General features: G+C 35.5%; 1 protein-coding gene across 3 annotated transcripts in view; it reads right to left on the reverse strand.

Moving 5' to 3' along the window:
* SSBP2 (single stranded DNA binding protein 2) overlaps window positions 1–15,171 on the reverse strand; it is a 189,493-nt gene that overhangs the window by 18,898 nt on the left and 155,424 nt on the right. For 2 of the 3 annotated variants that reach the window (XM_030466779.1, XM_030466777.1), the window contains 5 exons: window positions 13,511–13,546; window positions 9,229–9,283; window positions 6,272–6,342; window positions 4,900–4,978; window positions 2,051–2,079 (listed from right to left, as the gene is read on the reverse strand). In XM_030466779.1, coding sequence (XP_030322639.1) covers window positions 2,051–2,079; window positions 4,900–4,978; window positions 6,272–6,342; window positions 9,229–9,283; window positions 13,511–13,546 — 270 coding nt within the window. The remainder of the gene's footprint in view (window positions 1–2,050; window positions 2,080–4,899; window positions 4,979–6,271; window positions 6,343–9,228; window positions 9,284–13,510; window positions 13,547–15,171) is intronic. The other variant, XM_030466778.1, reaches the window with a different exon arrangement.

Here is a 15,171-nt window from a genome sequence, read left to right on the forward strand (position 1 = left end):
CAATCCTGGTAACTGTACAAAACTGGAAGGCAGCCACATAATAATTTTGCATGCATCAACTCCACTACTATTCCTTGCAAGAACAGCCTTTCCATTAAAGTTTCAAAAGCATTACAGACTACCACCTTCCCAAAATTATCAATGTTACCCACACACTTTTACTGCTATCAATGAAAGCTATATTGGGCAGTGGTACCAGAAAAAGATACAATGGTGTATGTAACAGGACAACACTGTTACTTTGAAAGCAAGCATCATTTTAATTTTAGCTATTTGAAAAATACAAGCAGCAAATATTATTTATGTGAGTCATTTATAACAGTGAACAAATTACAGGACTTCCAGGTAGATTTCTGCATAAAAGTTTTTGAAGTGTCTTAGCACATATACTGACACACAATACCAGTGACTTGAAAACAAGCTTTTAAAAATAAACCTATGGTAACCTATTAAAAGTGGTTTGGTTTGTTTGGGGTTTTTTTTTCCCCTTAAAAAATGCAGCAGTTTGCAGTAAAAACACTGAAAAAAAAATATGGCATTGATTTTAAAAGTGCTGTATGCTTATTACCTCATTGGAGGCTTTTTAGTGAATCAGTACAGTACAACCAAGGCAACACTATAAGCTCAATCCATTACTTTACTCTTTGCTGACTCTGAAAATGTTAGAGTTTTTAAAAAATGTACAAAAATACAGAATTGCTATAGAAGCTCCTGTGAGGAAATAGTAATGGCCTTGGACAGCACAGACTAAGCACATTTTACAGACTACCCCTCTCTCATACCACATCACAAGAAGATCCCAGAGAGGGACCATCCAGTGTTCTCCTGATCCTCTTTCTATATAGAAATACATATCATTAACTGAAGAATGATTCCTGCTTTTTGAACACCTGGAAGTGTTTGAAGAGTATTCTCAACAAATTCCCACTACATATTTCTGTGCAAATCTGCAGTAATTTAAGTGAGTATTTTGTTACCCAAATGTTATCATCATAGCTCTTGAAAGCAGACCTACAGCAAGGCCCCTACTGTGACCAGAGCACATACAGACCAACGTTACAAAGATCTGCAGTGGTAAAGGCTGCACTGGGAGAGATCTGGGAACAGCATCAGGGATCAGGGTACTTGGTCTGAGGGCACTCAAGTGGGTAGTTGTAATGCTGAAATCTAACTCATAATCCTTTCATGGAATATTGTTAAGAATTTTGCTACAAATGAATGAGCTATAAAGTCTTAACTGAAATAATGTCTTCATTAATTTCTGTATTTGTAAATCAAAAGCATGAGAGTGCATGTAATAATGTCTGGAACTAGTAATATACTTTCTAGTTTCAGTCAGTTACATCTGAAGAGAGTACAAAATTAGTACAAAGCAGAGTTTTGCAGGGCACAGAGTTATGTCACTTGATCAATACAAAACAAGCTCATTAATTCCTAACTCAAAGATGATCACATATGTAGCAGCGTTATTTTTATGGAAGAAATGACACATTCAAGCAGGGTCTTATTTTTGTACATGCAGAACCCCTACAAGTTAAACTCACATTTACTGCCAGCTATTTAAAAGTTGTAAGAATAAAATAGTTCTTCCTCTGAAACTACTTCTTAATCTAGCTGCTAGGAACTTAGACTAATGATTAAGATATTAACACAGTCTTACAGAGGTGACAAAATCAACCATGCCATGCATAGATGTAACATCTTTATGACATTTACCCAAATTTACATTTAACTAGAATTTATTATTATAACCATAATAATTTGTCTTAAAAGTATAGAAGATGATAACATGATCAATCAGATTATGAAGTGGATATAAATAATCACATTCATTAATATACATTATTATGCAGCAGGGAATAAGTCTACTCGTGCTCCTTATTGATTATATTTTTCAATTTTCAATTAATACTAATTCTGTCAGCATAACCTCCAAAGAGTTGACAAGCAGAAAATGTAGAAAGATAACCAAAAGCTTTGCAACAGAGGCAAATAAAATATGTTTAGAGTGAAACATTCTAAAAATTCAAACATTTTATTGGATACTCACTTTGGAAATACTGTCCATGTCTCCTGAACCTTAAATTAAAATAGACAATTACTCAGTTAGTTTTGAGCTGAAGTCATTCTAAGTTATTCTAACAGTATTTTATCATCAGAAATATGTAGTGTAATAGCAGTATTTTAAAATAAAACCAGCCATGTCATGTCGCTTCCAAATGTCTCTCTCAGTACAACTTCACAGTCAGTATTGACTAATGTTGGTCCTCCCTCTTTGCACACAATGTGGTGCAAAAAGTGAGAAAAAAAAATGAAGTAGACATTTTTTATCTGCATCAGTTACTTGGGTGGCATCAGGACAACAGAGCACAACTCAAGAAATGGTATGTCCAGCCTCCCTGTCTCATTAAGTTATGGTAGGGTACTGGGAAGACAATCAATTTGGAGTAGATCCATCTACAGGAAATGTTGCTTCAGTTTGAGGAAACTAGCAAAATCATGGCTATCTACTAAAAGCTGATATTCCTGATGGTGGAAAAGACCTCTATCATCACTAAGGTCATATGGCAGGGTTCTGTCCTTGTTTTTGCTATCAGAAGCAGAAGCCTGCTACTGAAATCAGCTGAAATGACATCAGCTTCGATGCACTGCAAATACTGATGATGAGAGTATGTGTCAGAAGAAAGTAGATGATCTGAGGATGACAATAGCAGAAAAGAAGTTAAATACAATGAATGCGAGACTAATGAAAAGAATTTTTTCTCATTCAGGTAAAGCCAAGAAAAAAGGAAATATAACTTGGGATATATATGTGAAGAAAATAATTTTTTTTCTAGCAGCAACTCACAGTAAAGAATTCTGGTCTCCTTGTTTCAGGAGAGACATTCTAGAATGTACTGAATATGAAACTTGAAGATAAAAAAAATCAAGAAAATGGAGTTGTGGGAGGTGACTAAAATAGCTTACTATACTTAGCCAGGTAAATTAAGGCTCAGAAGGAATACAATTTCTCTCTATAAATATATCAGATACATAAATGCCACGAAGAGTCATTTTGTCATGGCCCAAGAGACAAACTTTGGTGGAAATCAGGAAAAGATTTCTTTCTAACCATCAGAACTAAGAACAAATACATAGCAGAAGGGTTCTGGTCAAAAAAGTTGGATAAGTTCAGGACAGGCCTTGACTAATTTATCCATCAGTTTATGATACAAAGCTGCCTACTGCAGCATGGAAATAAATGCAGCAGATCTCTCCCAACCCTCCTCTCCTAAAAGAACTCAGGTTTCAGTTTAGATATGAAATTACCCTGCAAAGCATTCACCATTAATTTGACTATGCATGTCATAATTTTCACTAGAGAAAATAATTAACCAAATGCTTGCTACATGTGAAACCCTTCCTTCCATAACTGTTACAATTCAATTTTGTCTTTTAGCGAAGAAAAAATTTTCAGCCTATGCAAAGTGACAGAAGGAGATGTGATTACCTTTTACACAGTTTTAATTAATTGAATGTAGCATGCATCATTATAAATTAAAGCAACAATTCATTTTAGGATTGTAATATTTAAGGAAAGGATGTAAAATCACAAGGTGTCCTTATGCAAAGTAAGCTAGAAATTTCATGGACATGCTTTCCTATAAAATAATTCTATTAAAAGAGAGAGGCCTACTGCTGAATTCTAATTGTTCAAAACATGTCTGCCAAATAAGGTTCAATGTCTGCTTAGGTTTCAATCTCATTTTGTCAGAGCCTCTTTTGAGTTTTTCCCTCCTTACCTGATAACTTCTTGTCTCACAACCTCCAAGTTTTGGGCTATGACTGATAGATCTCTACCCACCATGGCAGTATGGACTCAAATCTTATGGAATGTATATGCTGGGAGGGTGACAGAGCTTTTCTTTGGGACAGGAGCAAGAACACTGTCATCCTGGCTTCTGCACACCTCATCTGAACCCAGCTCATTCGGCTTTCTCCCCATAAGGGCAGAAAATGTTGCTGGTGCCCACTGCCCCTGAAGTTCTCTCTTGTTGCCTGCATGATCCACACTTCTGGTGCAGACAGAAGGGATGCACACAAGAAAACAACCATATTCAGAGCTACTGAGCTATTTATAGCTTCAGAGCTATTTATTTAGCTGTGGCTTGATTCTTAAATCCCTTTCAAGTATCTATTGTCCTTCCAGCAAAGAGCAAAAGCAAAGAGTTTGCTAGGATAGACTGGAGATAAAGCAGTGTGTGTTCTGCAGCATTGTGCAAGGTTTCTGCCCTAGAAAACATTAAAAAATCATAGTGCCCAAAGTTGAACAGTGCACATTTCTTCCTGCCTCCTGTGCCCTGACAAGAATTCATGATGTTTTGGGTGCATCAAAAATTGGCACTTTTCTGAAGCTGCTAATAGGGACAGAGTAACAGTACTCATACTTGAAAAAACATATGGTTAATTATAGGATAAATGAGGTTATAAAATGCTGGGATAAAAAAAAAATGAACAATTGAACATACACATCAATAATAAAGAGTAACTCACTTGCAGCTAATTGGTATGAATGTTCCCAAAATTTTCAAAGAAAGACATTGGAAAATTTTGAAAGGAAGAGAAATAAACAAAAATGGTTCTTAAACCTTCACCTCTATACTATGGTGATGGTTCATTGTTTTCATCAACTGGATTAAAACTATAGCCTCCAAGTAAAATAAAATAAAATAAAATAAAATAAAATAAAATACAGGATTTTTCTTCCAGAAGTGCATTACAGATGCCATCTTAATACTTATCATTGATATATATATATATATTCTTCAGTTTTTGAAAGATTTTACATACAGTCTTCCACACAACTCAGACAACCAGTCATAGAAACTTCACAATGTTCATAATATTTACTATCATTACCTAATGATCCATTCATATGGTGTGAATCCATTCCACCCAGTCCACTCATGGGTCCATCTGATCCTGGCCCCATTGGAAACTAAAAAAGGATCAGACATTAAAAACTGGTATTACTGTACAATTTTTGTAGATAATCAAATGTAATAAAAATACTACTTAAGAAAAAATAATAATGACAAAAAGTAATTAAAATGCAGAGTCCCGGCTCAAAATATGACAAGTCTAGAGAAAGTCCTTCATATGAAAACTGCAGAAACTTCATGGCATTTCTTCACTTTTTCCAGTGCTACCTTCAGTTATTTTTGGAGATCACTTCCATAGACTGGAGTACAACTTAGCAATATTTTATTAATTACTTCCAGCACTTTGTGTGTAACTTCCAAATCTTCCAGTGCTGACTAAGCTCTACTGCCACTGAAGTTACAGGGAATTTTACAATTCTTTTCAATGGATAAGTGATAAACTAACAGCTTCCAAACCCCACTCTACCCATGGTGACAGTCACACTACTGCACATTATCTTTTCTGCATGTGCAGTTTCTGTCCAATTTCTTAATTCTTAAAATACTTGAAGGCATTAACATTGAAGAAATATTTCTAAGATTCACTGCATAATAAATCAGCAATATCCAAATATGGTTTTTTAAATTGTACTTATGAGCCAAAATATGGCTCAGAAATTAAATGGTTGTATTCAGACAAATACAACTAGGCTGAAAGCATAAAGAAAGATCAGAGAAAAAACAGGTTGTACCTAAGAATACAGATTTTTATTGGTTGTAGAACTGCTTAAATTGAGGCTAAAAGAGTCACCAGCTAACTATTCCATTAAGCAAATACTTACATGTTAACAACAGGTTTCATTCTTAACTTCTTATTTAGATAAACAGGAATTTTTGTTTCTACTTAGAAAATTTAGAATACCTTCTTATAGGTATTAATTTGATATTTTTTTTACAGAATGGCACAGCAACATAGCACTGGGTCAATTTCAGCAATTTCCCCCTCCTTTTCAAGGGGAATATATTTTTTTTAACAAACTAATGCTAGAGGCAGCTCCTAGGATGATGTCTTATCACACAGAAGTCTACTGCACTCCAGTGACCCAAACAAAGTTGTCCTCAAGATCCACATGCACAAGCTTCTAGGGCATTTGCCATGCAGAAAAATATACCCCAATCATTATTTAGCATGTATGGGCATGATTGTTTTGGGGAACATTAAGATGTACATGGTGGGAAGTCATCCATAAAAATGGAAAACTTAGCATTAATGATATGTGACAAAAATGTAGTGCTTGGATAAAAAACCAACATCAAATTAAAAAGAAACTGCATAATTCAAGGAAGGATATAACTAGATTCATATTTACATTAGGTCTGTTGGGTCCAGGTGGTACTGCATTCATTAAAGTGTACATGTTGTCTCCAGAGTTGGTAGAATCTGTAACAAGAGATTACTTTTACGTAAATACCTTTTGATAAAAACTACTCACCTAATACATTCCCTGTAATTACATTCCTATTATTTCTGTGCATGAATCACTGATAAACAGTGGAAATAAAATGGAAGATTTTATTCCCTTTCTATGTATTGTGACCACACAACAAAGCTATGAAAAGTAATAATTACAATGGTCCCTAAGTGTCTACTTCTAGTTTTATGCATGACTCTTGAAAGATTTATAAATCAAAAAGCATCAGTAACTATTTCATTCCATACACCCTTTTTCCTGGAGTTCCAAATTACTGTACTCATCTTCAATATGATATATAAAACAGGAGTTTCTTCCTTACTAATACTTCCTGTAATTTGTTTTCCATCTGTAATAAATGCTAAACAACTTCTTATTAAACAGGCTGCAAGTTAGTATAGTGAATGAAAAATTTGTATTCTCATTCATGTCAGTTTTTTACTTTGGATACACCTAATTATTCAGTGCAACATGTTCAAAGGTTCTTGTCTCAGGACATCTTTAATTGTATATCTTTATGATAGTGTGCTGCAGTGCTGCAAAGCAGCCCAGATTCCAAAACAACAAAACCACACTGGCACAGCATGGGGCTTAAGGCACTGTGGCCTTGCCAGATGTTGTCACAGCTTTGCTGCACCTCAGAACTCTTCCTCCAATCTGCACATCATCTTTCAGGTGGAGAACCTCCAGAGTTGAAATGCAAGATTTAATTAATGAGACATGTAAAAGGCAACCCAAATTACACTTCTGACTGAACTGAAGAACATAATGCACATGAAGAACAAAATGAGTATTAGTAGATAGAAATTATTCATTCTGATCTCCAGATCACACATGAAGTCTTAACACTCTCCATCAATATTTGTAAGATATACAAGGCAAAAAAATGCAGCAGATAAGTAGTAGACAAATTTGGCAAAAAGCTTTCCCAAAGGAACTTGATAGGACACAGGCCACGCCATGAAAAAGTCTACTGAAAGGAGAATGACCTAATTCTGAATACATGCCTAAGGGCACAGCATGATTTAAAAAATTTTTGTCCATTCTGGAATATCAGTACTTCTATAGCATCTGTAAAAAGAATTCTCCGAAAGACCATTCCACCTTGTTGAACCAGAGTTTTTAGATTAACAATACATGCAAAAAACACTGCTCAGCTGTAATTCCTTTTCCAAGACAAGGTGACAGGGGCCTTCTGAGTCAGAGAAAGCCAAGACCAGACTGAAATGTGTTGGAATTGTGGACATATCTCCCCCAAGAATGTGCCTGTAACACTGGGCAGTTAAAATCAAGGTCTTTGTCTATTCCTTAAACTTTCTGAGACAGTTTTCTAAGCATTAGCTAACTATGGTGAGGAAAAAATTTGATTATATGCAGAGCACTGTGTACCACATCAACGTTCAAGTATGCTATGTAAAGAATGGGAGGCAACAAAAAGCTTATAACCTTAAGTTACCAAAGTAAAATTAGGACATAAAAAATTATTTTTCATGTTTGATGAAGTAGGCAAGAGTTCTTCAGGGACCAGATGCTTTTGCAACACGTATCACTGGTCCTTCCCATGTTCTGATGGCACATGTGAGAATATATATAGGCTAGTTGGGCCATGGGAACTCTCAGAGCTGGTTTGTTTCAGAGGCATGTGAATACTTTTTCAAAACTATGAGGTGTCCATTTTAAGCACTGAAACATCTTTGAGTCTCTAACTGAAAATGGTAACAACTGTAAGCAGAAGCTTTATTTGAGCTGCACACAGATGTCCTGCAATGTGCCAAAACTGCAGTGCTAACTATTTTTAAAATTGCAAGCTGTCCATAAGTTGTTTTATGTTAGAAGAGACTCTAGATTTTAAATGCCAGCTTGCACTAATTATCTTTTTCACTAATGATATGAGCAAGGAAGCCCCATGCTTTATCCCAGTTTTCATTTTTAAAAGCCCTGGAATTGTATTCAATGAAGATAATGGTGCAAAATCTTTTCAGTCAGGAAACATCCCTACCCACTTGTGCTGTTGACAAGAGCAAGAGTATGTTGTATGTAGTATGCAATCATCATTGAGGTGAATGGGTCCCTCTTAAGTGGTAAAAGTAAGCTACAATGGCAGATCTTGGCCAAAAGGAGAAGTTATTAAATACTGGGTTACATAGGACATAATTAAGTTTCATTTTAGCAGATGATCATCATAATTTTCATGATGTTCATGGTGGGGGACAGCATCCTCTATATCCTGCAGTTCAGCCTTAATACCAGTTGCCATCGCAAAATATCCATGGAAGGAAATACATCTATTTGGCCATCTTCAGGCAAGTTACAAGACAAACCATGTTACTTGAGGAAACAGGGGGCCAGCTGGAGTTGTGGGAATGGATCACTGATAGGAGGAGATGATGATGGTTTCTTTGGAGACTTCCTCCTCCATTACAACTTAGAGAAGAGCAACCTGTCCAGTTTGACCCTGCTGTCAGTCAGAAAACATAACCATGGGATGCAACACATGGCTCAAGAGGTCCACCCCAGAGGATTCTAAAAGAGAAGCTACACCAGATTCAGAAATCCCCTGATTTCCAAAATGGTGGAACTGACCTGAAGAACATCAGCAAAAGCAAATACAGCCTGGGTTTTCTGGAAGTGTGTTAAAATTCATGGGAGAAATGCCTGAACTGTTACAATGATACAATTCTTTGTGTCTCTGCAACATGTAGAGGGTGAAAGCACAGGAAGAAAACTGGTAAAGTATAAAAACAATACTACATCATCATCCAATGCTTTTGGAGATTCAAAGTCTGAGAAGTAATTTCTGCACTTCCTAGAACCCATTACAATTATCTTTTTTATTTCTGAGTCTATTTCAATACCTGCAGGACTAGGCATGATCGGTGTTCCTGGTGGCCCTCCACCTCCTGGAGGACCCTGGGGAGAGTAGAACATGTCAGTTAGCATGGAATGGAACACCATACCACAGTAAAAACCAAACACAGTACAAATTAAAAAAAGAAAACAAAAAAACAAAGTATTGAGTATGTCATAACTCAGGTGAAAACATGCACATTTCCTGATAAAGTAGCAAAGAAGACTACGTAGTTGGTCAGTAAGCTCTGGCAGAGACCCAAGAATATCCAGTAGTCAACAGCTCTGTGCCATGCTTTGAGTCAGACAAGAGAAATTCTTGGATTGGGGCCTAAGGCAATTATATTTATTTCCCTCAACCTACTTTTGTTACCATGTTTTTTTCCAGCTGGCATTTCTGTTTTGCTGTACTGTGTACACTGCCAGTGGTTAAGTAAACAATGTTTGCTAAGCACAAAACAAGGGGGTATCCTACAGGGACAGTAAAGACTGATCACCTTAAGAACGCTTTGTTTTGTAGGTAGACATGGCACCTTGATGTGACAGTAATCTTAATTCTGTCTGTACAACATGCTACAACTTTTAAAAACAACATCCGTATTCCTAACTTCTACTTTAATTAATGACAAATGGATTTAAAAGTCTTCATAATGCTGGGTACAATTGTACCACTTGCCTAGACTATTAAAACAAAGACAAACAACTCAATAAAACACTCCACCAAGGAACATAAATTTTTGTACTTTCAGGCATTTCTGTGCTGCGACTCTGTTTATGACTAAAAAGATGTACACAACCAGCTCTATCTGTTAAACAAGCTTTTTATGGTTCTTTAAAAATTTTCCCAATAATTTCATTCTAAATATACAATTTTTTAATTAAACATAGATTCTTGCTTTCTTTGTTCGCAGATACATTAATATTTTTAAGTAACATGAAAAACTATCAGCCTCCAGTTTGGTAAAAATGTCTGTGTCAATTAAAGTCAATAAATATTGACATTATGTAATAAAAAATACCCCAACTGCTAACAACAGGTGATTGTTTTCATTGCTATATGACCCTCATTTTATTTTTATCTTTAATTATATTTTTAAATATCAGATAACACAGTTTCAGAGAGGAAATAGCTCTGACAATAAAGGTTTGGTTGTTCCTGTCTGCTTACAAGGACATTGCTGAGTTTAGCTATAATTCACTGAGGCTGATGGAAATTTTGGAAGGCAGCACAGTGATGGTTGTGATTTAGAACAATAGGCACCATTTCTCAATGGCTGAGTTAAATTAACATTTCTTACAAAACAGCAAAAATATACTAGCAAAAATTCCAAACAATCAGCAATGTATTAGCTTACTGATTAATGCCACTTCTCTTGCAGGTTTGTACAAGTAAAAAATGTGCAGGGTGAAGCATCTTTGTCTGCCAGCCAGTGATCAACTCACAGTTAATTGTAGATGAGACAGAAATCTTTTCCACAGTAGGAGAAGCAGCACAACCCTTCATCAGTCAACACAAACACAGCTCTATGCCCTTAGATGTAATCCCACCCACCAGTTCTTAATTTTGTGGTTCCCCTGGCTTGTGAACTAAGCAAGGTCACTGGGCACCTTTTACAGACCCTGATAGAACAAAGGCTTGCTCTGCCATGAAACCTACAGGTAAACTTATAAAAACCAAGGCACAATCACAACTTCACTACATAGTGCCAGCAGCAGCATAGCTTCTGCACCCTCCCAAATTACAATTGAACCAGAAATGAATGTGTGAGGATGGGGCTTGCCAAAACCCTCTGAAAGGTCTATTCAGCCCAAAGCAACAAGAAGTTTTCCCATCACTGCTGCAGAGCTACAGACAATTCAAAGGGACCTTTGGATCACATATATGGCCCCCCAGGCATCACAGGCTATGACTTTTTATCCTTTTAGTTGTGCACTAAGCTCAGCTCACTACCTTGATTTAGGTTTATATACATTTTTTGTCATCACATAAAGAGGTGTAAAACCCTTAACTGGTCACTTATTAGAAAAACTACTTATCTTCACTACAAACTATTGCATCTAATTTTAAATTTATATTTACTCTCATTATTTTTACATTTTCATCTCTTAGAAAGCCTCTTGGTATCAACTATTTTCACTCCTGAGTATATATTGCATATATTACATACATATTACATATGTATATGTTATGTGATGTAAGCTGTGTATATATTATGTAATGGAATTATTTCTCAAAACCTGTCCAATAAGTTAACCAGATTAAGATCCCAGAGGGTGTAGTTGCAGATAAAAAAATCCTTTGGCTAAGAAGCTTAAGTGCCTCACTAAGAGCCTGGCTCTTTAAATGATTCAATCAGCTTCAGTTGTTGCGGACCAAGTGGGTCACTCATCCAAGAAACTCCAGTGGCACACCTGAAGGAGGGTTAACCTTCAAGAGAAGAGTGGGGACAAAGAATTGGGCAGCCAACCTTCCCACCAGCACAGCTGGAGTTCACAGACAGAGCAAATCTGCTCAGAGGCTCAGGCATTTTCTCGAATACTTCAGCCTTGTAGCTCATTCTTGCATCTTTGCACACCTTCTGATTTCCTTTCAGTGGTGCCAATGAGATGCAACACCCCAGCATCAGTCTCATCATTGTCACCTCTTTACTCCTTCTCCTCCTCTAAATACACTGTAATATGGTGATGCCTCCCTCTGTCCAAGTTATTTATCCTGTCTGACCTTTGGTTTAATGTAAATATATCACCAGCGTTTGCTACTACAACTTGCATTTTATTTAGGTTGGTTTCTTTAAAATAATTTTCTATAGTATCTCCTTTTCTAGTTTCTCAAGACCTGATGAAACAAAAAACAAAAACCGACAAAACTATGAAGTCAAATAATTTAAAGAAGTCTTCAAAATCTGCAATAATAACCGATCACTAATGTCTAGGGCAAAACCAATAAAACCCTCTTCCCAACAAAAAGAAATTTATGTAGTTGTGTATTCAAAGAAGTGGTCTGGAGATGAGCAGATTTGGACTGCTTCCACTAAACATGTGGCAAAATGAGCTGAACAGTTATGGATGCTTATGAGAACTGTAACCTTTTTCATAGATAATGGTCTAAATAAAGGACAAACCAAATTGCTTTTGTCTAAACAAAACAAGCTTATCCTTGAGCTCATCCTTCAGCTTTAGCTCGGCAGGATCATCTCTCCTATGAAGACTCAAAGTAAGATAAATTTATAAGAAGCACAAACAGATGAAAACCCACTGGTACACTGTCTGTATGGTGAAGGACCTGCTACTTCCACATTCTGAAATATCTCCACATTTTATTCTCTTTAAAAACAATGCCTACAGTTGTCTAATCTTTAGGTAATAAAACATGCAATTACAAATTACTAAAATCTGACTAAAATCTTACTAAACTATTCCTTGTTACCCTGTGACTCCAGTAATAAGTGTGTGATAAAAACAGATGAGACAATGTGCCTTATAGGAGGATATCAGAAGTACAAATAATCCAAGCACAACAGTAAGAACAGCAATAAAGGGCCTAAAAGGATAAACAAAGTTGTTCTCTGAGGATAGAGGCAAAAACCAGCAGTATATACTCCAACAAAAACATACTGTTGATAGGTAAAGTGTATTTGTTAAAAGTCCAGAGAGAGGGTTAGCACTTTCTGTTCTTTTCAATGACAGCTCAATGCTGGGACTATTATGAAGTTTTAATTATTTCATACAGAGGTACAGACTAACAAATAAACAATGATACCAACTAATCCATAATAAATTATGAAAATGTCTGTGAAATGAAGACCTGACCTAACAGATTATGGAGAACAAGAAGAATTTTCAAATCTTTGGAAGGTAATTACAAGAATAAAAATTTTACTTAAAATGTTAACTATAAAGACCATTTGTATACCTTTTGGAAGATAAAAGGTTGAATTAATTCTTCAAATGCTTGCTTTCTGATGAAGTTCAGGAATTCATACACAATACTGTGTTTCCAGAAAATCTGGTCCTTTATTTTTGAAGACAATATATTGTATTGGTTATATAAATGGTTGCTGAAATAAAACAGTACTCTGGGCAATTTTGACCAGACTGATAATGATTCTAGTAATCAACATCAACATATGCAACATAGATGGCAGAAAAAAGCCACTAAGTACAGATCAGATGTTCCATTCTCAACAAATACACAAGGGCTCTCCTTAACATCTGGACAGCTATTTCTTTGCCTATATAAAGTGTAAAATCTGTTCTAATAAGGAAACACACAAAAGCAAATGTACTTACTACATAGTTCCCAGGAGATGCTGAAGAATAAGGTATCTGTAATGTCAACAGAAACAAAACCAGTAATTTCTTCTGGATGCTGTCCATACATACATTTATGTACAGCTGTAGGTTAACACTTATTTAATTTATTTCAAAAACACAGTTAAGAATTATGGAAAAATGCCACTGTTGTCAAAACAAACACCTCTTCTTTTCAACAACTTGTTGTTGGAAGTATGTTCAAGTCAAAAAATAGCAATATAGACACAAACCAAATTTAATACTGAATTTTTCAAATAAAATATTTACATTTACATTTACCGTGCCCTGAAATTAATCTGAATAATATAATTCACACATTTAAATGTCTTTAGGCTGAGGTCTGATATCTGCTCTCCATTGTTCCATAGTAAGTCCATAGTAAGGTATGCACTTTTAACAGCCAGCATCACTTTTTAAAGATAAAGGTTGCAAGATCTAGTACCAGTCCTGTTCTTCCATCTCCTACAAGTGTTTTCTTGTGTGGGACCCACAATAAATTCTTTAAAGATCTGCAGACCTTAGTAAAAGATTCAGCTATAAGATGATTAAGGTAATATGCTTTATAAAGTTTATAAACTGAAGTAGAACATACTTGTATTTAAGCCAATAGGACTTCAGAGGCACACCAAGCATAGATTGAATTTGTGTGTTATTATGCTTAATCTTGATTAAAATCTTGGCCATAAAAGGAAGAGCAACCCTCTTATCTCTTTTGCCCCAGAAGATAATAATTTAATTTCTTTGCATTTTTCTTTTTTTTTTTCTTTTTTTTTAATAAAAAAAGGTCAGTATTCTATTTTCACTTTAAATTCAATTGTGTTTGCTACAGAGGGTATTCTAAAGAAACCAGCCTGTCTGTGAATAACCTGGTTTTCTTTTTTATGGTAGCCTTTGCAGTCATTATCTCTAAAGGAGCACAGACCAAAGCTATTATAGGAGGATGGGGTAAAAATTAAGCAACTGTACTGACAAAATATAAAATTATCTCACAGCATAAACATCTTACAAGATTTCAGACAACTTGATTTCTTAGAGGACTTTTCAGTTAATATAACAGAATGAGAATATTTCAACTATCAGTTGAAAAATATATTAGCACCCATTTTAGTTGAGTATATGCAAAAAGAACCTGAGGAAGAGTTTCAGGTCTTTTTTTTCCTCTCAATTTTCACTACTATAATTAAAAAATTAAAATTAAGACAGAAATAGGCAAATACATTAAGCCAGACTCCTCCTATAAAACTGCAAGTGCTAAAAAAGAACAGATTTTTATACTAATGCTGCATGAGCACTTAATGAAAATATTTACCTTTGTTTTCTGAATAAATACCAGACACTGTTCATTCAGGAAGTCTCACCGACCTCCTCCTTCCTTCAAGCTGCTATCAGACTAGCTTGTTTTGTAGGTTTTGCCAATTCAATAAAGTGCACTGCTTTTACACAAAAAGCACAGAAAATTGTCTAATGTCTCACAAGCAATTATTCTGTGATTGCACATTGCCTAGTTCAGAATAGCAAATGTGCTTTGGTTATGTAAATAATGTGAGGTCACATTAAGCTGCATCTTAGCATGCTGTGATTTCTGTAGAGACTGCTGGCCAGATAGTGTTGACCTAACTCATCTTACTATAAAGGAA

This window comes from Calypte anna, chromosome Z (genome assembly GCF_003957555.1).
Source record: "Calypte anna isolate BGI_N300 chromosome Z, bCalAnn1_v1.p, whole genome shotgun sequence".
NCBI lineage: Eukaryota > Metazoa > Chordata > Aves > Apodiformes > Trochilidae > Calypte > Calypte anna.